The 26,669-nt window shown below is 46.1% G+C and overlaps 1 protein-coding gene across 1 annotated transcript in view; it reads right to left on the bottom strand.

Annotated features, from left to right (window-relative positions):
* Positions 1–26,669, bottom strand: part of PTPRQ (protein tyrosine phosphatase receptor type Q) — a 377,099-nt gene that overhangs the window by 171,760 nt on the left and 178,670 nt on the right. The window contains exons 27-30 of the mRNA XM_066589856.1: positions 22,011–22,188; positions 13,160–13,321; positions 12,896–13,075; positions 9,325–9,432 (exon numbers count right to left, since the gene is read on the bottom strand). Of these exons, the coding sequence (XP_066445953.1) occupies positions 9,325–9,432; positions 12,896–13,075; positions 13,160–13,321; positions 22,011–22,188 (628 nt within the window). The remainder of the gene's footprint in view (positions 1–9,324; positions 9,433–12,895; positions 13,076–13,159; positions 13,322–22,010; positions 22,189–26,669) is intronic.

Here is a 26,669-nt window from a genome sequence, read left to right as displayed (position 1 = left end):
AACGCCACTAGAGTATTAATTCAAAACTATAAGACTGAAGTGGTCATAACTTTACAAACAGAGGGTTTATTTGCCGGAGTTGCTGCAGCTAAGAGCTATGTAAGCAATCAAAAAAGCAAACATGGGAGTGGGTTGTCATGTGAAGTGTCTTGTGCCTTAAGTGTGTGACTTAAAATGACCATTGCTTAATGAATCTCAACTTATTTTTATTTGTGTTTTATCAAGTCGCAGTAGTCTTATAACTTATCCACTCTAGCTATATTGTGGCGTTGCATTGTTATACATTGGAACATTTAAAAACTTTGCTGTTGTATCTCTTATACATTGGTTTGATATCCTATTGAAAGAGAAAATCAAAAAGCGCCAAGCATTCATATACAGATGATGTCATGGTCTAACAAGTGTGTCAAAGAGTGTGCATTCATTTAACCTTCTCCATCAAGAACGGTGAATGAGACCGCACATCAAAACAGTTGTATAGCCTTGTTTTCCTGTGGGCTTAGGCTCACTGAGATGCTGCCTACCATTTAGGCTGGTTTCACACGGGCGAGAAAATTGTGCAATTTTCAAGTGATGCGAGAGTGAGTAAAACGCAGAGTTATGTAACCCATGACTTTCAGTAAAAAAAAATGTCCTATCCTTCTGCGTTTTGCATCTTTTTATCTCCCATGTTTCCCTGTGACACCTCATTTTTATAACATTGCAAAACACAAACTTGTGTTTTTGTGCGATGCGTTTTTTAATATTAGAAAGTCCAATTGACTTTCGGGCCAAAAAACAATCACAGCAAAATCACGTGATAAAACATGCACATATAAAAATCGCAAGTGGCAGCAAAGTTTTATCAAGAAAAAGCAGTGTTGACATTTTAAAATTGCGGGAAAAAATACACATTTTTCTCACGGCGATATCGTGATCACCCATGTGAAACTAGCCTTCAAGTTTCTCCAGATGCTTCTCACTGGCCCTTTAGACTACATGTTGCCTCAGCATTCACTGTTATTTAATATAGTGGGCAGTCTGATAAGATAGTGTATTGGAAACCAATCTTTAGGATATAATCTGTATAATAGTGCACAATATATTTCCTTGTGGTAAGTCAATTATATTATATATTTACATGAGGTCATATGGTTGACCAATCAGCTGCTATATTCTGTATTTAAGATGGTTGTACAAGGGAGAAACCTCTAATAATAATTAATAAGCAGCCATTTTATTATACACGTCTACAGTGTAAGTGAATGGTTACAGCCTACATTCACCTACAGCCCTCCAGGCTGTTCAGTTCTATACCTGATACTTACCATCCTGATGATGCGGTTAGACCACCAATAACCGCTGAAACGCGTTGATGGTGCTATTTATGTTACACAAATGATAGCCTTATTGATATGATGGACATGCAATATAGGTCTACCTTATCTTCTATCAGGCTTCTCTTGTGTTGATGGTGGTACTGACTACAACAGTAACTGATAGTGGGAACTTATTATACATCATACTGAGTTCTCATCTTTTCTACTGTTAAAGCTGCTATTAATTATAAAATGCTACAATTAGCGGCGTTTACTTGAATGAAAGCAGTTATATTCAGCCTCTATTCATCGGCTGCATATAGTATTGAGGAGTCCTCAGGACAGGGTCATGTTTTTTAATTGACCCTGGTCTTAGGCTAGCCGCTCTATCAAACAGGCACCACATGATAGGGGTGCTTCACTATTGTTTTCTGGGTGAAACTACACGGCCTTTTAGTGTTCCATCATACCATATGAATCCGCAGGGGTTTCTATCTAACCCTGTACCCCAAATATATGAGCGGTATAACCTACTTGTCAGCTCTAGTATAAAATTGCTGCTATCTACATCAGTTATCAATAAAAACAGTGATTGAGCTATTTGGAGCTGTATACAACTACACTGCTGATCAATGGCTATACACAAATCATATGTGCCATTGTCACTGTAGTTGGTGTGCCATACTCGTATCGGTGCAGTCGTCTTTGTGCATTGATATGCAGTGTGCCTAAGGACTTACCTTTTTGTATAATGCCAACCTCTATAGTTGGAGTTCAATAGTAATAAAGGATCACGCCTGATACATTCTTTTAATTGTATTTAATAAAAGTTACATTTTAATTTTTAGTGATTCCCTCGGTGATATCATACTCTGCTCTTCTAGGGTATTCTTCTGTCACGGTGACATTTAATGGTTACATTTCTCCCAATATTACAGTATTGCACCTATTATTAAGATGCCAAACATGTAAGAGAATTGGATTGTATTGCATGTCAGTGATACCTTTGAACTTAGAGTTGAGCAAACATACTCTGCTGAGCGTGATGCTCATTCGAGTATTAGCGTACTCGATGGTGCTCGTTTCTCGAACGAGCATCAAGCCATGTTTGACCCCGCCCCATTTTTTGGCTCCTCCCTGCTGTGACATGCCTGTTTTGGCCCCTCCCCGATGCAACGCAGCGCGTGTCATTGGCAAATTTTTTTCTGGCAGGCAGGCAGGGGGGAGAGAGAGATGAACCTAGAAAAAAAAAAAAAGGTTGGCACCCGGCGTCCCACATACAAAAATGCTCGAGTCTCCCATTGTAGTCAACGGGGTTCGTTACTCGAGTAGAGCTCTCGAATTTTACGAAAAGCTCGACTTGAATAACAAGGCCCCAAGCATTTGGGTGCTCGCTCATCTCTACTTTGAACGAATGTGATTAATGAAAGAAATACATTTTTTCTGTTTTTGTGCTACAGAACTTTTTTACTGCAGTTAGATCCTCATTTGCTCAGATGTCCACCAAGAGAAATCTGCAGCTCCTACAATAATGGAATCTGTGACCTGAAATCGCCTTTTTTGTGTGAGCTGACTTTTTATACCTAATTACTAGAGATGAGCGAGCACCAAAATGCTCGGGTGCTCGTTACTTGGGACGAAATTTTCGCGATGCTCGAGGGTTCGTTTCGAGTAACGAACCCCATTGAAGTCAATGGGCGACCCGAGCATTTTTGTATATCGCCGATGCTCGCTAAGGTTTCCATTTGTGAAAATCTGGGCAATTCAAGAAAGTGATGGGAACGACACAGCAACGGATAGGGCAGGCGAGGGGCTACATGTTGGGCTGCATCTCAAGTTCCCAGGTCCCACTATTAAGCCACAATAGCGGCAAGAGTGCCCCCCCTTCCCAACAATTTTTACTTCTGAAAAGCCCTCATTAGCAATGCATACCTTAGCTAAGCACCACACTACCTCCAACAAAGCACAATCACTGCCTGCATGACACTCCGCTGCCACTTCTCCTGGGTTACATGCTGCCCAACCTCCCCCCCCCCCGCACGACCCAGTGTCCACAGCGCACACCAAAGTGTCCCTGCGCAGCCTTCAGCTGCACTCATGCCACACCACCCTCATGTCTATTTATAAGTGCGTCTGCCATGAGGAGGAACCGCAGGCACACACTGCAGAGGGTTGGCACGACTAGGCAGCGACCCTCTTTAAAAGGGGCGGGGCGATAGCCCACAATGCTGTACAGAAGCCATGAGAAATATAATCCTGTGCCACCGCCATCAGGAGCTGCACACGTGGGCATAGCAATGGGGAACCTATGTGCCACACACAACTCATTCTGTCAAGGTGTGTGCATGTCCCAGTCAGACCGCGTTTTTTTATAAATAGTCACAGGCAGGTACAACTCCGCAATGGGAATTCCGTGTGCACCGACAGCATGGGTGGCTCCCTGTAACCCACCGGCTGTACATAAATGTATCCCATTGCTGTGCCCTGGACAGCAGAGCTAACGTCAGATTAAATGCAGGTGAGCTTCGGCCCACACTGCATGCCCCAACCTGACCGGGGTTTTTAATTCATAGACACAGGCAGGTACGACTCCCTATTGTGAAGTCCCTGTGGACCGACAGCATGGGTGGGTGCCGGGAAGCCAACGGCGGTACATAAATATATCCCATTGCATTGCCCATCACAGCTGAGGTAATGTCATGTTTAATGCAGGTGGGCTTCGGCCCACACTGCATGCCCCAGTCAGACTGGAGTTCTTTAGAAGTGGACACATGCAGTTACAACTCCGTGTGGACCGACAGCATGGGTGGGTGCCAGGAAGCCACCGGCGGTACATAAATATATCCCATTGCAGTGCCCAGCACAGCTGATGTAACGTCAGCTTTAATGCAGGTGGGCAAAAAATTAATTGGATTACACTGTAGGCGAGGGCCCCAAAAAATTGGTGTACCAACAGTACTAATGTACGTCAGAAAAATTGCCCATGCCCAACCAAGACGGCAGGTGAAACCCATTAATCGCTTTGGTTAATGTGGCTTAATTTGTAACTAGGCCTGGAGGCAGCCCAGTTTAAATAAAAATTGGTTCAGGTGCAAGTTTCAACGCTTTAATGAGCATTGAAACGTATAAAAATTGTTTACAAAAATTATATGACTGAGCCTTGTGGGCCTAAGAAAAATTGCCCGTTCGGCGTGATTACGTCAGGTTTCAGGAGGAGGAGCAGGAGGAGGAGGATGAATATTATACACAGATTGATGAAGCTAAAAGGTCAACGTTTTTGATGGTGATAGAGAACAATGCTTCCATCCGCGGGTGCAGCCTACGTATTGTTTATCTATTGCTGCTGTCCGCTGGTGGAGAAGAGAAGTCTGGGGAAATCCAGGCTTTGTTCATCTTGATGACTGTAAGCCTGTCGGCACTGTCGGTTGACAGATGGGTACGCTTATCTGTGATGATTCCCCCAGCCGCACTAAACACCCTCTCTGACAAGACGCTAGCCGCAGGACAAGCAAGCACCTCCAGGGCATACAGCGCGAGTTCAGGCCACGTGTCCAGCTTCGACACCCAGTAGTTGTAGGGGGCAGAGGCGTCACGGAGGACGGTCGTGCAATCTGCTATGTACTCCCTCACCATCCTTTTACAGTGCTCCCGCCGACTCAGCCTTGACTGGGGAGCGGTGACACAGTCTTGCTGGGGAGCCAGAAAGCTGTCAAAGGCCTTAGAGAGTGTTCCCCTGCCTGTGCTGTACATGCTACCTGATCTCCGTACCTCCCCTGCTACCTGGACTCGGAACTGCGCCTTCGGCCACTGGCGCTGTCGGATGGGAATTTTACCATCAGTTTGTCCGCCAGGGTCCTATGGTATAGCATCACTCTCGAACCCCTTTCCTCTTCGGGTATGAGAGTGGAAAGGTTCTCCTTATACCGTGGGTCGAGCAGTGTGTACACCCAGTAATCCCTAGTGGCCAGAATGCGTGTAACGCGAGGGTCACGAGAAAAGCATCCTAACATGAAGTCAGCCATGTGTGCCAGGGTACCTGTACGCAACACATGGCTGTCCTCACTAGGAAGATCACTTTCAGGATCCTCCTCCTCCTCAGGCCATACACGCTGAAAGGATGACAGGCAAGCAGCATGGGTACCCTCAGCAGTGGGCCAAGCTGTCTCTTCCCCCTCCTCCTCATCCTCCTCATGCTCCTCCTCCTCCTCCTCAACGCGCTGAGATATAGACAGGAGGGTGCGCTGAATATCCAGCGACATACTGTCTTCCCCCGCCTCTGTTTCCGAGCGCAAAGCGTCTGCCTTTATGCTTTGCAGGGAACTTCTCAAGAGGCATAGCAGAGGAATGGTGACGCTAATGATTGCAGCATCGCCGCTCACCATCTGGGTAGACTCCTCAAAGTTTCCAAGGACCTGGCAGATGGCTGCCAACCAGGTCCACTCTTCTGTAAAGAATTGAGGAGGCTGACTCCCACTGCGCCGCCCATGTTGGAGTTGGTATTCCACTATAGCTCTACGCTGCTCATAGAGCCTGGCCAACATGTGGAGCGTAGAGTTCCACCGTGTGGGCACGTCGCACAGCAGTCAGTGCACTGGCAGATGAAACCGATATTGCAGGGTGCGCAGGGTGGCAACGTCCGTGTGGGACTTGCGGAAATGTGCGCAGAGCCGGCGCACCTTTCCGAGTAGGTCTGACAAGTGTGGGTAGCTTTTCAGAAAGCGCTGAACCACCAAATTAAAGACGTGGGCCAGGCATGGCACGTGCGTGAGGTTGCCGAGCTGCAGAGCCGCCACCAGGTTACGGCCGTTGTCACACACGACCATGCCCGGTTGGAAGCTCAGCGGCGCAAGCCAGCGGTCGGTCTGCTGTGTCAGACCCTGCAGCAGTTCGTGGGCCGTGTGCCTCTTCTCTCCTAAGCTGAGTAGTTTCAGCACGGCCTGCTGACGCTTGCCCACCGCTGTGCTGCCGTGCCGCGCGACACCGACTGCTGGCGACTTGCTGCTGCTGACACATCTTGATTGCGAGACAGAGGTTGCGTAGGAGGAGGAGGAGGAGGGTGGTTTAGTGGAGGAAGCATACACCGCCGCAGATACCACCACCGAGCTGGGGCCCGCAATTCTGGGGGTGGGTAGGACGTGAGCGGTCCCAGGCTCTGACTCTGTCCCAGCCTCCACTAAATTCACCCAATGTGCTGTCAGGGAGATATAGTGGCCCTGCCCGCCTGTGCTTGTCCACGTGTCCATTGTTAAGTGGACCTTGGCAGTAACCGCGTTGGTGAGGGCACGTACAATGTTTCGGGAGACGTGGTCGTGCAAGGCTGGGACGGCACATCGGGAAAAGTAGTGGCGACTGGGAACTGAGTAGCGCGGGGCCGCCGCTGCCATCATACCTTTGAAAGCCTCCGTTTCCACAACCCTATACGGCAGCATCTCCAGGCTGATAAATTTGGCTATGTGCACATTTAACGCTTGAGCGTGCGGGCGCGTGGCGGCGTATTTGCGCTTGCGCTCCAACACTTGCGCTAGCGACAGCTGGACGGTGCGCTGAGAGACATTGGTGGATGGGGCCGAGGTCAGCGGAGTTGAGGGTGTGGGTGCAGGCCAGGAGACGGTAGTGCCTGTGTCCTGAGAGGGGGGTTGGATCTCAGTGGCAGGTTGGGGCACAGGGGTAGAGGCAGCGGTGCAAACCGGAGGTGGTGAACGGCCTTCGTCTCACCTTGTGGGGTGCTTGGCCATCATATGTCTGCGCATGCTGGTGGTGGTGAGGCTGCTGGTGGTGGCTCCCCGGCTGATCTTGGCGCGACAAAGGTTGCACACCACTGTTCGTTGGTCGTCTGCACTCTCAGTGAAAAACTGCCAGACCTTTGAGCACCTCGGCCTCTGCAGGTTGGCATGGCGCGAGGGTGCGCTTTGGGAAACAGTTGGTGGATTATTCGGTCTGGCCCTGCCTCTACCCCTGGCCACCGCACTGCCTCTTCCAACCTGCCCTGCTGCTGCACTTGCCTCCCCCTCTGAAGACCTGTCCTCAGTAGGCTTAGCAAACCAGGTGGGGTCAGTCACCTCATCGTCCTGCTGCTCTTCCTCCGAATCCTCTGTGCGCTCCTCCCTCGGACTTACTCCAATTACTACTACCTGAGTGATAGACAACTGTGTCTCATCGTCATCGTCATCCTCACCCACTGAAAGCTCTTGAGACAGTTCCCGGAAGTCCCCAGCCTCATCCCCCGGACCCCGGGAACTTTCCAAAGGTTGGGCATCGGTCACGACAAACTCCTCCAGTGGGAGAGGATTCGGAACCATTGCTGCCCATTCTGGGCAGGGGCCCGAGAACAGTTCCTGGGAGTCTGCCTGCTCCTCAGAATGTGTCATTGTAATGGAGTGAGGAGGCTGGGAGGAAGGAGGAGCAGCAGCCAGAGGATTCAGAGTTGCAGCAGTTGGACGGCGCAGAATTCTGGTTGGTCGATAGATTGCTGGATGCACTTTCTGCCATCCACGACAGGACCTGCTCACACTGCTCATTTTCTAATAAAGGTCTACCGCGTGGACCTATGAATTGCGAGATGAATCTGGGGACGCCAGAAACGTGCCTCTCTCCTAATCCCGCAGCAGTCGGCTGCGATACACCTGGATCAGGAGCTTGGCCTGTGCCCACACCCTGACTTGGGCCTCCGCGTCCTCGCCCGCGTCCACGTCCTCTAGGCCTACCCCTCAGCATGCTGTATTACCAGTAGTGCAGAAACAGAACGCTGTAATGAAATGTGCCGCTTATTGGCCTGTGGTTGGAGGCTGACTTCGCTTACGGAACGCACAGCAGAGGCAGGAAAGAATTTTGCACAAGCCTGCTGTAACACTTAGCTGGCTGCGTATGAATTAGGACAACTACCCCCAGCAGAGACGCAGTACAGTCAGGATGGTCACAGGCAACCCAAATAGATTTTTTTTCCCAAATTTTTTTGGAAAAGCCCACTGTGTATATAGACTGGATATGTCTTTCACTGTCCCTGCATCACCACCACTACTGGCCGTGGACTATGTAAAGTTACTGCAGGACGCAATGCTCTGGACGCAATGCTCTGCACGGCCGATATACAAAAAAAAAATAAAAATGTGCAACACTGCAAAAAGCAGCCTCAACAGTACTGCACACGGTCAGATGTGGCCCTAAGAAGGACCGTTGGGGTTCTTGAAGCCTAAAATCACTCCTAACGCTCTCCCTATAGCAGCTCCGGCATCAGCAGCACTTTCCCTGATCTCTGTCAGAATGCATCTGTGGCGAGCCGCGGGAGGGGCCGATTTATATACTCGGGTGACACCTGATCTCGACAGCCACTCACTGCAGGGGGGTGGTATAGGTCTTGAACGTCGCAGGGGGAAGTTGTAATGCCTTCCCTGTCTTTCTATTGGCCAGAAAAGCGCGCTAACGTCTCAGAGATGAAAGTGAAAGTAACTCGAACATCGCGTGGTGCTCGTCTCGAGTAACGAGCATCTCGAACACGCTAATACTCGAACGAATATCAAGCTCGGACGAGTACGTTCGCTCATCTCTACTAATTACATATTGCCATACTGATGAATAAGCTAAACCTTGAGGTGAAATAACTTATTTCTACCACTTTTATCAACATGCATTGCTATGAACTAGGGCATGTATTACATGCCTTTACTTTCATGATTCCTAAAGAAATATGTAATTTTCAACAGGATACTTGAAGGAAATCCTGAACTGTGGTCATGTTGTTGATAACATTTTGCTTGAAATTGGACTACTAAATTCATATCTACAAAAGCCCCCATGAAAAGTACATTCATACATTAGTTATAATGGTTCGGCAGTTATCCAGCAATCATTAAAGCAGAATCTCACCCAAAAATCTACTTTATTGTCGATGCTGTGATGCAGTGCCATGTCCCCATCAGTATAAGGACATTGAAACTGCAAGGTTTACTTTAGAACCTGGAAATATAAAATGTACGACAGAAAATACAGATTGTTCTTCTTTGCTCCCCACCAGGATATTTAAGCTTACCATCCTCAAGAGTTCGGACAAAAATGTTATTTTCTTCTGAGACAGGACTCTCGCCTGCTGAGTTTGAAGCTGTAACCCGCACCTTGTAGTCCATATACTTTTTTAACCCTAAAACGAATAAGTGTATTAGTTCACAATGTTTCTCAATGAAACAGACAAATGTTTACAAGGCTGTTTACAACACAGTAGTTATAACTTGTTATAGAGTTGTAACTCGTCTTATAAACCTGTCCCTATGTAGATCGAAAAGTTTAGTTAGGCAGATATAACTTTTCTGGGGAAAATACTATTGATGACCTAACCTCAGGATAGGTCATTAATAGAGATGAGCGAGCATACTCGTCCGAGCTTGATGCTCGTTCGAGTATTAGGGTGCTCGAGATGCTCGTTACTCGAGACGAGCACCACGCGGTGCTCGTCTCGATTAAACGACCACTGACCATTGAATTCAATGGAGCCGGCAATACAGCCAGTTCCATTGAAAGCAATGGGCTGCCGGCTAGCGCGGGATGAATTTTCAGGAAGGGCTTAAAAATATAAGCCCTTACCTGAAAATCATCCTAAAATGTGTAAAAAGTAAAAAAAATATATATACTCACCTTGTCCCAGCAGAACGATTTTAGCCCATTGAATTCAATGGAGCCGTCAATACAGCTGGCTCCATTGAAAGCAATGGGCTGCCGGCGATCGCACAATGAATTTTCGGGAAGGGCTAAAATATATAAGCACTTCCCTGCAATTCATCCAGAAATGTGTAAAAATAAAAATAAAAAATATATACTCACCTAGTCCCGGCAGACGGAGTTCAGCTGCGGCCAGCTGGCAGTTCTCCTGAACTGCTCTCTGTAGTATTCAGCAGCCGGGGATTTAAAATCCCCGCCTGCTGAATGAGCTGCCTCTGATTGGTCACAGCCTGACCAATCAGAGGCAGATCTCACTCACACCCATTCATGAATTCCTGAATGGGTGAGTGAATTCTGCCTCTGATTGGCTCAGCGCAGCTCTCAGCTGAATGACAGCAGTTCAGCACCACAGTGCAGGGGACAGCAGGAGAAGACGCGGCTGTGCCCCGGCAGCTGAAGGGAGGTGAGTATCTATTTTTTTTTGTTATTTAAATCACTTTTAATTCATTTCCAGGGAATGGCTTATATGTAAAGCCCTTCCCTGAAAAAGAATTCAGGTGTGCCAGCGGACCATTGTCTTCAATGGAGTCGCCGGCAGCAGCAGCGGCTCCATTGAACAGAATGCCTGCATTTTTATTCTTTTTTTACACTAAAATCTTTCTTTTTCAGGTAAGGGCTTATATTTTTAAGCCCTTCCCGAAAATTCATCCCGCGCTCGCCGGCAGCCCATTGCTTTCAATGGAGCCGGCTGTATTGCCAGCTCCATTGAATTCAATTGGTTAACATCGTTCTTCTCTGCCACAGCTGTTACAGCTGTGGCAGAGGAGAACGATCTTAATGCTGACATAATTTATTTTTATTTTTACACATTTTAGGATGATTTTCAGGTAAGGGCTTATATTTTTAAGCCCTTCCCGAAAATTCATCCCGCGCTCGCCGGCAGTCCATTGCTTTCAATGGAGCCGACTTTATTGCAGGCTCCATTGAATTCAATGGGCTAACATCGTTCTTCTCTGCCACACCTGTTACAGCTGTGGCAGAGGAGAACGATCTTTATGCTGACAGTGCGGGGGGGGGGGGGGGGTCTCACTCTTGCCACTATTGTGGCTTAATAGTGAGACCTCGGAGCCCGAAATGCAGCCCTGCATGTTGCTCCTCGCCTGCCCTATCCATTTCTGTGTTTTTTACATGACTTTGGTGATTTGCTAAGATTTTCACAAATGAAAACCTTAGCGGAGCACCAGTCATATACAAAAATGCTTGAGTCGCCCATTGACTTCAATGGGGTTCGTTACTCGAAACGAACTCTCGAGCATCAATTTAGAGAAGACTGTGGATATCGAGCTGTCATTCAAGTCAATTAGAAAAAGACGTGTTAGGTTAGCGATAAAACCGACAGACACTTCCAGGCTGAGTATACGTCTAGTGGACACTTCAAGCCTCATTTATATACAACACTGAACATTTTTAAACTTTTTGTAAGGTCTTCTGCGCTATAGGGAACAAAAACATACATTTACAAAGGTCTTAAAGAGGTTGCACCAGAATTTGAAGTTATACCTTATCTATAGGTTAGGGGGTAACTTGCAGACAGGTTGGGGTCTCAAGACTCAAGAATGCTGAGACTCCTAACGATCTCACAAATGGTATCCCGTTCTCCTGTCACTGTGGGGGTTGCTTCTCTCCCTGCAGTTACATCAATATGAAGGGAGTGCTAGTCAAGCATGTGCGGTCAGTGCTCCATTCATTTCAACGGGTCTGACAGAATTACCCAAGTGGTTACCACTCGGGAATCTCGGCAGTCCCATTGAAAGTCTCCTTCTTGCTGCGCGGGTTGCAGTGAGAGGAACGGGGAAACCGGACAACTGTTCTTTAGATCGTCAAGGGTTTCAGAGGTATAACTGCCACCGATCTGCAAGGTATCTCCTATCCTGTGAATAGGGTATAACTTCAAATTCTGGTATAACCCCTTTAGTGCAGAGCATTGTGAGATTTTTTTGGAGGGGCGGGGGTAAAAAACTGATGACAAGTTCCCTTTTGAAGAGGTATTCCAGCCAAAAAAGTAAACAATAGATTGAAAAAGCTATGCTTATCCAAGTCCATATCGGCCTGTGCTTTCTTTCCTTTTATATTACAACTAACGCTATACAAATTTCCAGAGGTAATACTACATGAAAAGCCTCACTGCCCATGATATCATAGCAGTGTCTGCACATTTTTCACATTCATAGCCTATTGCTACAGAATTGGAGTCCAGTTTACCTCTTTGCAAACATTTGTCAAGATGTGATAAAAGCTCAGCGCATAATTCTGTCTGGGAATTAAAAGCGATGAAGAATCCCTCTCCGCCATCCTCCCACTGCTGTCAGCGGGTTACGGTAGGAAAAAGTCAGAGAACTACTGTGTCCTTCCTTTCATACTCATGATAATCACTTTAAATCTATAATGCATGATGCTTTAGATGAATAGAATAAGTAACATTGATCAAAATATGTGCAAAAGGCCAGAAATCCTACTGCATCCAAATATTTTAGGTCAATTTATAAAAATTATCCCAATTTTTGGCACGTTATGGAGGTCATCCCCGGGAAGAGAAAAACTATGACATTCATTTTAAGACAAAATGCATTCCCTTGTTAATAAACGTATACATTTTGTAGCATTTATACATATGCCTCATTGAGCACATATGTCGGCATGCTTAGGTAGCAGAGCTGACTGTCATTTGTCATTTAACTTTTTGACACCACATTGGTAAAAGTTGGTTTATCTGCAGTGAAAAAACCATAAATGACCAAAAATTCTGTCACCAAAAAAATGACAAAATCAGCCCTGCTAAATCTATCCTTCTGATATCTCTTATTAGTATTCTAAGTGGTGCCAGAGCTGATTATCATGTCTACTGATGTATAGCTATGCTTGCACTAATAAAACAAAGAAGGTCACACCTGTTAAAAGAATGCTTGAATTGCTTGTTATCACATGAAAAGCTTCTTTTGTGTATAAATCCATGGCATAGACTGTATAGTGGGTTATCATCCCATTGGGTTCCAGAGGAGGGTCCCAAAAGACCATGACTGATGTCGAACTGATATTCTGATAACTTATATTATTCACTGTGCTGGGAACTAAAGATAAAGAAGACATTGAAACGTTAATTCATGCTCAGCTGTTGAGTCGTTTTTTACTAGCCTTCAGTGACCACATAGTACCTTGCTCACTGGTCCTTATGACAATATCTGTTGGTGGTCCTTCCCCAACTGTAGTAAAAGCGGACACACTGATTGTATAGTCAGTAAAAGGTAAAAGCTTCTCCACAGTGTAGGACAGCTGTTCAGCATCTATATCAACCCCGTCCTGCACAGTCTCAACAACTGCGAAGAATGGGTAAAATATAATTAATCACTGTAGGGCTGAGAAATAACACATTAAACGTTATTCCATGCAGAGCAGAATATTAATTAACAGTCGTCATATCCTCAAACATGAATGACGCAGCACTAGAATTTGCTTTGAAAAGTTTTCTCTCTTTCCATAATTGTAAAGTTCACTTTATTAAAGGGACATTCCACTTTTACAACATCCCACGGTTTAAATCTAAATATTGAGTATTCTTTATGTTTACCAAATGTAAGGCCTTCTACACACGAGTGTATTTGCATTGCTGAGTCCGCGGCAGGCGGCAGCCTGCGGACTCCGCAGCACATACAGCACATAGTATTCAATGGCAGAATGCCATTTCATCTCCACGAGCGGAAAACATGAGAATACATCACAGCATTGAAGTGAATGGAAGCCGTCTGTCCTGCGGCACTTCCGCAGTGAGCACTGCAGAAGTATTGCGGGATACACGTCACACCCCCTGCGCCAGCTGCTACTGGAAATGCGCGATGGAGTGTCAGCCGGCACATTCGCAGCGTGTGCAGAAGCCGCCAGACAGATAAGCTGGGGTCACCGGCCAGGCACCGGGTCGAACTGCGGGGTCTGACCTCCCCGTGTGCAGGAGGCCTTAAATAGACAGCTTGTACAATAATATTAGTAAGCAATTATGACATTGCTTTAGTAGAGCAGCACTTGGATATCATACAAATGAAGCTCCGCCACCCGGGAGCAGGAGCCGCCTCCAAATCTCCACCGGTCAGCCCTATCTGATAGATAGGCTGAACACGGATAATCGGGGCATGCTGTGAATTGCCCGCTGCGAGCGGAGAATCGCAATGATTCTCCGGTCGTGGACAGGGGTCGGCGCTTTCCATAGCAATGTTATGGGAAGCGTCGGCCGGCGGGGCCTAAGGGTGACTACCCACTAGCGTTTGTGAATTTGCTGCGTTTTTTTTTTTCCAGGTGTCTGGGGTTTTCTAATGTTAAAAATGCATTGCGGCAAAAATCGTAATTTACCGCGAAATCGCGATTTTGCGCGATGCGATTTTAACATTAACAAGTCCCATAGACCCCTGAAGAAAAAAAAAAACTGCAAATTTCGCAGTGAAAAAAAATTGTAGTGTGTAGTCGAAGCTTAGCTAGATAATCAATCACTTTGGCAAGGGTATCCTGGAACAGCAGCACTCTTAGAATGGATGGATAAATTAAAGAGGCCGTGTTTCCGTAATTTTCACGGCTGCATAACGTGACTAAATTACCAAAATCTGCATCTGTACTTCCTATATGAAAGGTCCCTTAATGGGGTCTGCATTATGCTACAGAGATGTGTATTTCGTCCATTTGTTGAGGTTTTCAGAAATCTCTACATAGGGGGGATATATAATTCACTGACTAATACACTTGATTTGATAGATATTGTTTCCATAGAAGCAACAATATGGCCCTGGCTCCACAAACAATATATACTGGCTGCTTTATAGCAAGAAAAGATGTGAAATGTGTGCAAAAGATTTTATAGCCTTCTGCAAGACTATCAGCACAGGATGTTTTACAGAAGGCGGGATTTGCTTCTTAGCTGGCCATATACATTAACCTTTACCTAACAACTTCTATGGAAACTGCTAATGTCCATGCTAACAGCCAAAGAGGCCACCTCTGCCTCCTGGAAAGGATTGGAAATAGAGTTGAGCAAACATACTCTGCCGAGCTTGATGCTCGTTTGAGTATTAGCGTACTCAATGGTGCTCGTTACTCGAACGAGCATCAAGCCGTGTTCAACCCCCACCCCAGTTTTTGGCTCCTCCCTGCTGTGACGTGCCTGTTTTGGCCCCTACCTGCCGCGACGCAGCGCGCGACAGAGAGAGAGAGAAAGAGAGAGAGAGAGAAAGAAAGAGAGAGAGAGAGAAAGAGAGAGAAAGAGAGAGAGAAAGAGAGAGAAAGAGAGAGAGAAAGAGAGAGAGAAAGAGAGAAAGAGAGAGAGAAAGAGAGAGAAAGAGAGAGAGAAAGAGAGAAAGAGAGAGAGAGAAAGAGAGAGAGAGAAGAGAGAGAAAGAGAGAAAGAGAGAGAAAGAGAGAAAGAAAGAGAGAGAGATAGATAGAGGAAGAGAGAGAGAGAGAGAGAACACACGAACCAAGAAAAAATAAAAATGCTCGAGTCTCCCATTGTCGTGAATGGGTTCGTTACTCGAGTAGAGCTCTCGAATTTTACGAAAAGCTCAACTCAAATAATGCGGACCCGAGCATTTGGGTGCTCGCTCATCTCTAATTGGAAACTGTCCAACAATTCACTTTTTGTGGTTGTAGGCAACCAGCATGGAGGGTGTTTAGGGGGCACTTGTACCCCGTATTGTAGGGTCACAAAACATAACAGCTAAACAGTCATTTTTTCAACAGCTATTGAATTTTTATGAGTACGGTAGTTTAAATTCTGTCAAATTTGCAACCTCCTATGATTGATTCATATTTGGCTGTTACTGAAGATAAAGTAAAACATGAAATGTGCAATGTGTCCAACGGGACAATACAACGAAGAATGACAGCACATTCCATGTGATAAAAACCTCATAATATACTCAAGAAGAGCACTAGACAATGATGTAACACCAGAAAATGGAGAACCAACTTCAGCAATCAAGTGGCTAAAAGATAAGCGACCCTTAGGCCTCCTGCACACGGGCGGATATTTGCTGCAGAATCAGCGGTTGGCATCCACACCGTAAATCTGCAGCAAATACCAGCCATTACTTCCTATGGGGATCCGTTGCTTCATACACATGAGCGGAAATCAATTGCGATTTCCGCTTGGGGAGGAAAAATTGCAGCATGCTCCATTTTCATGGGGGCTCTGCACAGACGGCTTCCATTGACGTCAATGGAAGCCGTCCAACCAGCGGCCCATCCACAGTAAAAAAAAAAAAAAAAAAATTGAAAAAAAGCTATACTGTGCATGTGCGATGGCGAGAGTCTGCAGTCATCCACAGTACAGAAAGCAGGTACGCAGGGTCGCTGGCCGGCGCCAGTGATGGATTCCGCAATGGGCTCCCATATACAGAATCCAACTTGGTCGTGTGCGGCAGTCCAAGTCTGGTGCCCATAGCAACTAATCACAGCGCAGCTCTCATTTTACCTTAGCAGTATAAGACCTGAGAGCTGCAGTGTGATTGGTTGCTATGGCAACAGACAGATTTTCTTTCAGCAGCTTCCATAACAGTGTGGTCCAGGTTTATTTTCTGTGGTGCAGCCGGTATATCTATATATGAATAGGTGAAAGCCCTCACTGACTGACTGACTGACTTGTCACTAATTCTCTAACTTCCTGGTGTCGTACAAACGTGAAATTTGGCACAACCATTCTTTTGGTTCTAAATAGGAAAAGTAAAGGGGTCACAACTTAATTATTGAATCCTAAGTGCAAAAGTAAGTGACCCCTTATGTAATGTAAATAATAACACACATCCTAACCGCACAAGCATGAAATGTGCCATGACTATTCTTTGCGTCCTAATAGGAAAAGTAAAGGGGCTGCAACTTCAATATTCAATTCTAAGCGTTCTACCTCACCGCTATGTGTATATAATGAGGAGAATCTACCTCACCGCTATGTGTATATAATGAGGAGAATCTACCTCACCTCTATGTGTATACACTGAGGAGAATTTACCTCGCCTCTATGTGTATATACTGAGGAGAACCTACCTCGCCTCGATATGTGCATATACTGTGGAGAATCTACCACACCTCTATGTGTATATACTGAGGAGAATCTACCTCACCTCTATGTGTATATAATGGGGAGAATCTATAACACCTCTATGTGTATATACTGAGGAGAATCTACCTCACCTCTATGTGTATATAATGAGGAGAATCTACCTCACCGCTATGTGTATATAATGAGGAGAATCTACCTCACCTCTATGTGTATACACTAAGGAGAATTTACCTCGCCTCTATGTGTATATACTGAGGAGAACCTACCTCGCCTCGATATGTGCATATACTGTGGAGAATCTACCACACCTCTATGTGTATATACTGAGGAGAATCTACCTCACCTCTATGTGTATATAATGGGGAGAATCTATAACACCTCTATGTGTATATACTGAGGAGAATCTACCTCACCTCTATGTGTATATACTGAGGAGAATCTACCTCACCGCTATGTGTATATAATGAGGAGAATCTACCTCACCGCTATGTGTATATAATGAGGAGAATCTACCTCACCGCTATGTGTATATAATGAGGAGAATCTACCTCACCTCTATGTGTATACACTGAGGAGAATTTACCTCGCCTCTATGTGTATATACTGAGGAGAACCTACCTCGCCTCGATATGTGCATATACTGTGGAGAATCTACCACACCTCTATGTGTATATACTGAGGAGAATCTACCTCACCTCTATGTGTATATAATGGGGAGAATCTATAACACCTCTATGTGTATATACTGAGGAGAATCTACCTCACCTCTATGTGTATATACTGAGGAGAATCTACCTCACTGCTATGTGTATATAATGAGGAGAATCTACCTCACCTCTATGTGTATACACTGAGGAGAATTTACCTAGCCTCTATGTGTATATACTGAGGAGAACCTACCTCGCCTCGATATGTGCATATACTGAGGAGAATCTACCTCACCTCTATGTGTATATACTGAGGAGAATCTACCTCACCTCAATATATGCATATACTGAGGAGAATCTACCTCACCTCTATGTGTATATACCAAGGAGAATCTACCTCACCTCGATATATGCATATATTGAGGAGAATCTACCCCACCTCTATGTGTATATGCTGAGGAGAATCTATAACACCTCTATGTGTATATACTGAGGAGAATCTACCACACCTCTATGTGTATATACTGAGGAGAATCTACCACACCTCTATGTGTATATACTGAGGAGAATCTACCTTGCCTCTATGTGTATATACTGAGGAGAATCTACCTCGCCTCGATGTGTGCATATACTGAGGAGAATCTACCACACCTCTATGTGTATACACTGAGGAGAATCTATCTCGCCTCGATATGTGCATATACTGAGGAGAATCTACCTCACCTCTATGTGTATATACTGAGGAGAATCTACCTCACCTCGATATGTGCATATACTGAGGAGAATCTACCTCACCTCGATATGTGCATATACTGAGGAGAATCTACCGCGCCTCTATGTGTATATACTGAGGAGAATCTACCTCACCTCGATATGTGTATATATCGAAGAGACTCTTCCTCACCTCTATGTGTATATACTGAGGAGAATCTACCTCTCCTCTATGTGTATATACCGAGGAGAATCTACCTCACCTCTATGTGCATATACCGAGGAGAATCTACCTCACCTCTATGTATATATACCGAGGAGAATCTACCTCTCCTCTATGTGCATATACCGAGGAGAATATACTTCACCTCTATGTGTATATACTGAGGAAAATCTACCTCTCCTCTATGTGTATATACTGAGGAGAATCTACCTCACCTCTATGTGTATATACTGAGGAGAATCTACCTCACCTCTATGTGTATATAGTGAGGAGAATGTACCTCACTTCTGTGTGTATATACTGAGGAGAATGTACCTCTCCTCTATGTGTATATACTGAGGATAATCCAGCTCACCTCAATATGTGCATATACTGAGGAGAATCTACCGCGCCTCTATGTGTATATACTGAGGAGGATCTACCTCACCTTGATATGTGTATATACCGAAGGGAATCTACCTCACCTCTATGTGTATATACTTAGGAGAATCTACCTTGCCTCTATGTGTATATACCGAGGAGAATCTACCTCACCTCTATGTGCATATACCGAGGAGAATCTACCTCACCTCTATGTGTATATACCGAGGAGAATCTACCACACCTCTATGTGTATATACCGAGGAGAATCTACCTCTCCTCTATGTGCATATACCGAGGAAAATCTACCTCTCCTCTATGTGCATATACCGAGGAGAATCTACCTCACCTCTATGTGTATATACTGAGGAGAATCTACCTCACCTCTATGTGTATATAGTGAGGAGAATGTACCTTACTTCTGTGTGTATATACTGAGGAGAATGTACCTCTCTTCTATGTGTATATACTGAGGATAATCCAGCTCACCTCAATATGTGTATATACTGAGGAGAATCTACCTCTTCTCTATGTATATATATTGAGGAGAATCTTCCTCACCTTTATGTGTATATACTTAAAGGCTGCAAAGTACATAAGGAAGCAGCCATGGACTGCAGGGATGGAGCAAGCCTTTACGGTTAAGAAAGGGCTGCATCATAAGCATACCACTAGGGGTCGCAATTGTGACCCAGCCCCTGCGCTGAGGGGGCCCAGTGGCCCCCACCATTTACAAAATGCATGTTGAGTGCATTGCCAGCCAGTCACACAGCTGCGAGCAATGTGTGGCTGTTGCAGGAGGGGAGGGGAGATGGGGAGGGGATGCCAATGCAGTGCATGCAGCGTAGCATAGCGGGATGATAATGTTACCATCCTGCTTTTCCTGGAGAGTAAGTGCACAGCATCTGCACACGCTGCTCTCCTCTGTGTAAATGCACTCATTGTAAAACAACCCCTCCCCTAGAAGGAGTATATATACACAATCATTGGAAGTAACATCCCTCCCGTAAAACTGACCCCTTGAATGGAGAATCCAGTACCCTGTTCTACTGCCTCTAGCTTGGGTGTAAGATGTGATACAAGCAGGCATGGAGGCTCTAGTACCCTGTTGTACCACATCTGGCTTGGATACAAGATGTGATACGGGAGGGCATGGAGGCCCTAGTGCCCTGTTGTGCCACCTGTAGCTTGGATACAAGATGTGATACTGGCAGGCATGGAGACTCTAGTACCCTGTTGTACCGCCTCTAGCTTGGATACAAGATGTGATATGGGCTGGCATGAAGGCTCTGTTACCCTGTTGTACCACCTCTAGCTTGGATACAAGATGTGATATTGGCAGGCATGGAGGCTGTGGTACCCTGTTGTACTATCTCTAGCTTGGATACAAGATGTGATACGGGCAAGCATGGAGGCTCTAGTAGCCTGTTGTACCACCTCTAGCTTGGATACAAGATGTCATACGAGCAAGCATGGAGGCTCTAGTACCCTGTTATACAGCCTCCAGCTTGGATACAGGATGTGATATGGGCAGGCATGAAGGCTCTAGTACCCTGTTGTACCGCCTCTAGCTTGGATACAAGATGCGATATTGGCAGGCATGGAGGCTATGGTACCCTGTTGTACTATCTCTAGCTTGGATACAAGATGTGATACGGGCAAGCATGGAGGGTCTTGTACCCTATTGTACAGCCTCTAGCTTGGATGCAGGATGTAATATGGGCAGGCATGAAGGCTCTAGTACCCTATTGTACCGCCTCTAGCTCGGATACAAGATGTGATATGGAAAGGCATTGAAGCTCTGGTACACAATTAGGTTGCCTCTTGCTTTGATACAATATGTGATCCAGGTGGGCATGTTGTACCACCTGTTTACCTTTTCTAGGCATGAATCATCTGTCCAATAAGCTATGTTAATACACTTACAATTTTGTGCTTGTACTATACACTACCATATTTCCTTATGGTATCTTCATGATGCTACATATAAATACTAACAACCTGAGTCCATTATATCCTGTGTGCATTATATTTTGTGTTCTATTTTTATATTTAATTAGCCAACATAGATAACATTGTCTTTTTTCCTGATAGTTTGTTACAATGTATAAGTGTAGGGAAAATGTATTAACCCAGCTTCAGGTTTTTTTTTTTTGCATATACAATAAATGACTGACTAGACTGGATAAAATTGTAGAAAATCCTCAGCTATGAGAGGTGTTGGTCTATATGTGTCCCCCACTTCTGGATCTTCACTGACATCTTGAAAAACAGTAAAAGATGAAGAATATCAGGAAGTTGCAGAATGTTTCCTTATACAGTATATTGATTAAGATTTACAGAAATCTCCTTTAAGAGGCAACTCAGTTTAGAGGCCAACAGAATGCCTAGAAATCCTTCAAGTATAAAGCACACATGCCAAGAATTTAAAAGAAGTCATATTGTACTTTTTACAGATACATTTTAAAATATGGTATGATCCATCTCAATAACCGAACCCTGTAGCAATATTATTTTTACCATATATCTGCCAATTTAATTACTCATAAAACATATCAATCTCAAGAAAGCAGAATGCTTGATTTACTCCAACGGGTGTCTTCAAAAGAATGGTGCCTTCATGTCAAAAAGGTCACCTACACCTGTTTGCCACCACACACACTGACTCTAACAATTTGACCTACATGACTTTCCTAGTGACACTTAAAGGGCCATTAGTCAAATGTTCCTCTGCTGCAGAGTTTTGTATGTTACAGTAGGTGATACACTAATCCCTAATAGTCACACCTGCTCTGACAACTGTAATAACTGATTGTCTATGCAGCCTGCTTGGGGGCTACCACAGGCTATTCTTTCTAATAACTGAGGTCAACAATGTGACAAGAAAGTAGTCTCTTCTTGGGTGGCTTTACCATATGCCACAAATATTTTTAGGCAACAGTAACAACAAACACAAAGTAATAAAATATATTAGTGAAACATCTATTCACACAGTAAAAAGTTACATTTTAAATTCTCAGCCAACATTACCAGTGTCCCCATTTGGGTTACTGTAGAATGCCACAGGAGGCATCGATTGAGCCGTGGAGAAAGTATCAGCTGACCCTTCATATGCTCCAGATGTTGCTTCTCTTAGAAGTCCCAAAAATAGAGATTTGGTATTTCCATTCACTATTGTTGAAGTCTGGTACTCCCCATTATAAGGATACTGAAATTAAACATAAAAGAATTAGAAGAAAATATAGCAAACATTCCCCAATGCAGCATTTATATTTAACCAATATTATAAGCATGATTGTATGTGCAGTACAGTGCTGAAGTTTTAGGCAGGTGTGGAAAAAAGCCACAAAGTAAGAATGCTTCTAAATATAAAGTGTTAATAGTTTTTTGGCAAATAAAGTGCAAAGTGAATGAACAAAAGAGAAATCTAAATCTAATCAATTTGGTGTGACCGCCATTTGTCTTCAAAACAGCATCAAATCTTCAGGAATGTTGTAGGAATATAGTTAGGTGTATGGGTAACCAATTATACCCAACAGGTGATAATGATCATCATTTTCATATGTATACTGGAACACTGTCATTAACTGAAACACAAGCAGCTGTGGAGGAGGCTTAAAACTAGGTAACAGACAAAATCTGCTACAAAGGTGGTTGTGGAAGACAGTTTCATGTCACAGGTAATCACTAGAGATGAGCGAACGTACTCGTCCGAGCTTGATATTCGTGCGAATATTAGGGTGTTCGGGATGCTCGTTACTCGTAACGAGCACCACGCGGTGTTCTGGTTACTTTCAGTTTCCTCTCTGAGACGTTAGCGCGCTTTTCTGGCCAATTGAAAGACAGGGAAGGCATTACAACTTCCCCCTGTGACGTTCAAGCCCTATACCACCCCCCTGCTGTGAGTGGCTGGGGCGATCAGATGTCACCCGAGTATAAAAATCGGCCCCTCCCGCGGCTCGCCACACATGCCTTGTGACTTAGCTGAGGGAAAGTGCTGCTGCTGGTGCTGCTGTAGGGAGAGCGTTAGGAGTCAGTGTAGGCTTCAAGAACCCCAACGGCCCTTCTCAGGGCCACATCTACTAGTGTGCAGTACTGTGTTAGCACAGTATTTTTTTTTTTTTGTCCAAAATTGGATCTGCAGAGCATTGCACCCTGCAATAGGGACAGAAGTGGGGGTTAGGCAGGGAGAGTGTTAGGAGTTAGTGTAGGCTTCAAGAACCCCAACGGTCCTTTCTAGGGCCACTTCTATCCGTGTGCAGTACTGTCCAGGCTGCTGTTAGCAGTGTTGCATATTTTTTTTTTTTTCTCAAAACCGGCTGTGCAGAGCATTGCACCCAGCATTAATACTACAGGGATAGAATTGTGTAGGCAGGGCCAGAAGACATTTATTATTCATTGAATACACGCAGTGGGGTCTTCCCTTTGCTAAAAAGGAAAAAAATTATGTTTGGCCTGCCTGTGTCAGTCCTAAGGTCTCCGTGTACGTGTGTGCTGCGTGTACAACGTACAAAAATCAGACGCAACCAGCTACGCTTTACTGCAGCCTAGCGCCATTGTCTTTCCTGACTGGCAAATACCTGCTCTGCTAGAGTTAATAACTCTGCTACACTATAGTTGTGTGACACTTTTTGAGGGCCACACCACAGATATTAAACTTCTTGTTCATTGAATATACGCAGTGGGGTCTTCCCTTTGCTAAAAAGGACAAAAAATTATATTTGGCGAGCCTGTGTCAGTCCTAAGGTCTCCGTGTACGTGTGTGCTGCGTGTACAACGTACAAAAATCAGACGCAACCAGCTACGCTTTACTGCAGCCTAGCGCCATTGTCTTTCCTGACTGGCAAATACCTGCTCTGCTAGAGTTAATAACTCTGCTACACTAAAGTTGTGTGACACTTTTTGAGGGCCACACCACAGATATTAAACTTCTTGTTTTTCATTGAATACACGCAGTGGGGTCTTCCCTTTGCTAAAAAGGAAAAAAATTATATTTGGCCTGCCTGTGTCAGTCCTAAGGTCTCCGTGTACGTGTGTGCTGCGTGTACAACGTACAAAAATCAGACGCAACCAGCTACGCTTTACTGCAGCCTAGCGCCATTGTCTTTCCTGACTGGCAAATACCTGCTCTGCTAGAGTTAATAACTCTGCTACACTATACTTGTGTGACACTTTTTGAGGGCCACACCACAGATATTAAACTTCTTGTTTTTCATTGAATATACGCAGTGGGGTCTTCCCTAAGCTAAAAAGGAAAAAAATTATATTTGGCCTGCCTGTGTCAGTCCTAAGGTCTCCGTGTACGTGTGTGCTGCGTGTACAACGTACAAAAATCAGACGCAACCAGCTACGCTTTACTGCAGCCTAGCGCCATTGTCTTTCCTGACTGGCAAATACCTGCTCTGCTAGAGTTAATAACTCTGCTACACTAAAGTTGTGTGACACTTTTTGAGGGCCACACCACAGATATTAAACTTCTTGTTTTTCATTGAATACACGCAGTGGGGTCTTCCCTTTTCAAAAAAGCGAAAACATTATATTTGGCCTGCAGGCTTGCGCCAATTTATTTCCTGCCTGGGAAATCAAATCACTGGTAATACAGCATGCTGAGGGGTAGGGGTAAGCCTAGAGGACGTGGACGTGGACGTGGCCGAGGACGCGGAGGGCCAAGTGAGGGTGTGGGCACAGGCCGAGCTCCTGATCCAGGTGTGTCGAAGCCGACTGCTGCGCGATTAGGAGAGAGGCACGTTTCTGGCGTCCCCACATTCATCGCTCAATTAATGGGTCCACGCGGGAGACCTTTATTAGAAAATGAGCAGTGTGAGCAGGTCCTGTCCTGGATGGCAGAAAGTGCTTCGAGCAAGCTATCATCCACCCACAGTTCTGCGCCGTCCAGTGCTGCAAATCCGAATCCTCTGTCTGCTGCTCCTCCTTCCTCCCAGCCTCTTCACTCCACTACAATGACACCTACTCAGGAGCGGGAACACTCCCAGGAACTGTTCTCGGGCCCCTGCTTAGATTGGGCAGCAGTGGTTCCTCTCCCACCAGAGGAGTTTATCGTCACTGATGCCCAACCATTCGAAAGTTCCCGGGGTCCGGGGGAAGAGGCTGGGGACTTCCGCCAACTGTCTCAAGAACTTTCTGTGGGTGAGGAGGACGATGACGATGAGACACAGTTGTCTTGCAGTGAGGTAGTAGTAAGGGCAGTAAGTCCAAGGGAGCAGCGCACAGAGGATTCGGAGGAAGAGCAGCAGGACGATGAGGTGACTGACCCCACCTGGTGTGCAACGCCTACTCAGGACAGGTCTTCAGAGGGGGAGGCAAGGGCATCAGCAGGGCAGGTTGCAAGAGGCAGTGCGGTGGCCAGGGGTAGAGGCAGGGCCAGACCGAATAATCCACCAACTGTTTCCCAAAGCACACCCTCGCGCCATGCCACCCTGCAGAGGCCAAGGTGCTCTAAGGTCTGGCAGTTTTTCACAGAGACGCCTGACGACCGACGAACAGTGGTGTGCAACCTTTGTCGCGCCAAGATCAGCCGGGGAGCCACCACCAACAGCCTCACCACCATCAGCATGCGCAGACATATGATGGCCAAGCACCCCACAAGGTGGGACGAAGGCCGTTCACCGCCTCCGGTTTGCACCGCTGCCTCTCCCCCTGTGCCCCAACCTGCCACTGAGATCCAACCTCCCTCTCAGGACACAGGCACAACCGTCTCATGGCCTGCACCCACAGCCTCACCTCCGCTGTCCTCGGCCCCATCCACCAATGTCTCGCACCGCACAGTCCAGCCGTCGCTAGCGCAAGTGTTGGAGCGCAAGCGCAAGTACGCCACCACGCACCCGCGCGCTCAATCGTTAACCGTCCACATAGCCAAATTTATCAGCCTTGAGATGCTGCCGTATAGGGTTGTGGAAACGGAGTCCTTCAAAGCTATGATGGCGGCGGCGGCCCCGCGCTACTCAGTTCCCAGTCGCCACTACTTTTCCCGATGTGCCGTCCCAGCCCTGCACGACCACGTCTCCCGCAACATTGTACGCGCCCTCACCAATGCGGTTAGTGGCAAGGTCCACTTAACTACGGACACGTGGACAAGCCAGGCGGGCAGGGCCACTACATCTCCCTCACGGCACATTGGGTGAATTTAGTGGAGGCTGGGACAGAGTCAGAGCCTGGGACCGCTCACGTCCTACCCACCCCCAGAATTGCGGGCCCCAGCTCGGTGGTGGTATCTGCGGCGGTGTATGCTTCTTCCACTAAAGCACCCTCCTCCTCCTCCTCCTCCTCAACCTCTGTCTCGCAATCTAGATGTGTCAGCAGCAGCAGGACGTCGCCAGCAGTCGGTGTCGTGCGGCGTGGCAGCACAGCGGTGGGCAAGCGTCAGCAGGCCGTGCTGAAACTACTCAGCTTAGGAGATAGGAGGCACACGGCCTACGAATTGCTGCAGGGTCTGACAGAGCAGACGGACCGTTGGCTTGCGCCGCTGAGCCTCCAACCGGGCATGGTCGTGTGTGACAACGGCCGTAACCTGGTGGCGGCTCTGCAGCTCGGCAGCCTCACGCACGTGCCATGCCTGGCCCACGTCTTTAATTTGGTGGTTCAGCGCTTTCTGAAAAGCTACCCACGCTTGTCAGACCTGCTCGTAAAGGTGCGCCGGCTCTGCGCACATTTCCGCAAGTCCCACACGGA

The sequence above is a fragment of the Eleutherodactylus coqui genome, chromosome 2 (genome assembly GCF_035609145.1).
Source record: "Eleutherodactylus coqui strain aEleCoq1 chromosome 2, aEleCoq1.hap1, whole genome shotgun sequence".
NCBI lineage: Eukaryota > Metazoa > Chordata > Amphibia > Anura > Eleutherodactylidae > Eleutherodactylus > Eleutherodactylus coqui.
Note: the sequence above shows the minus strand (reverse complement) of the source record. Positions and strands in the feature narration are given on the sequence as shown.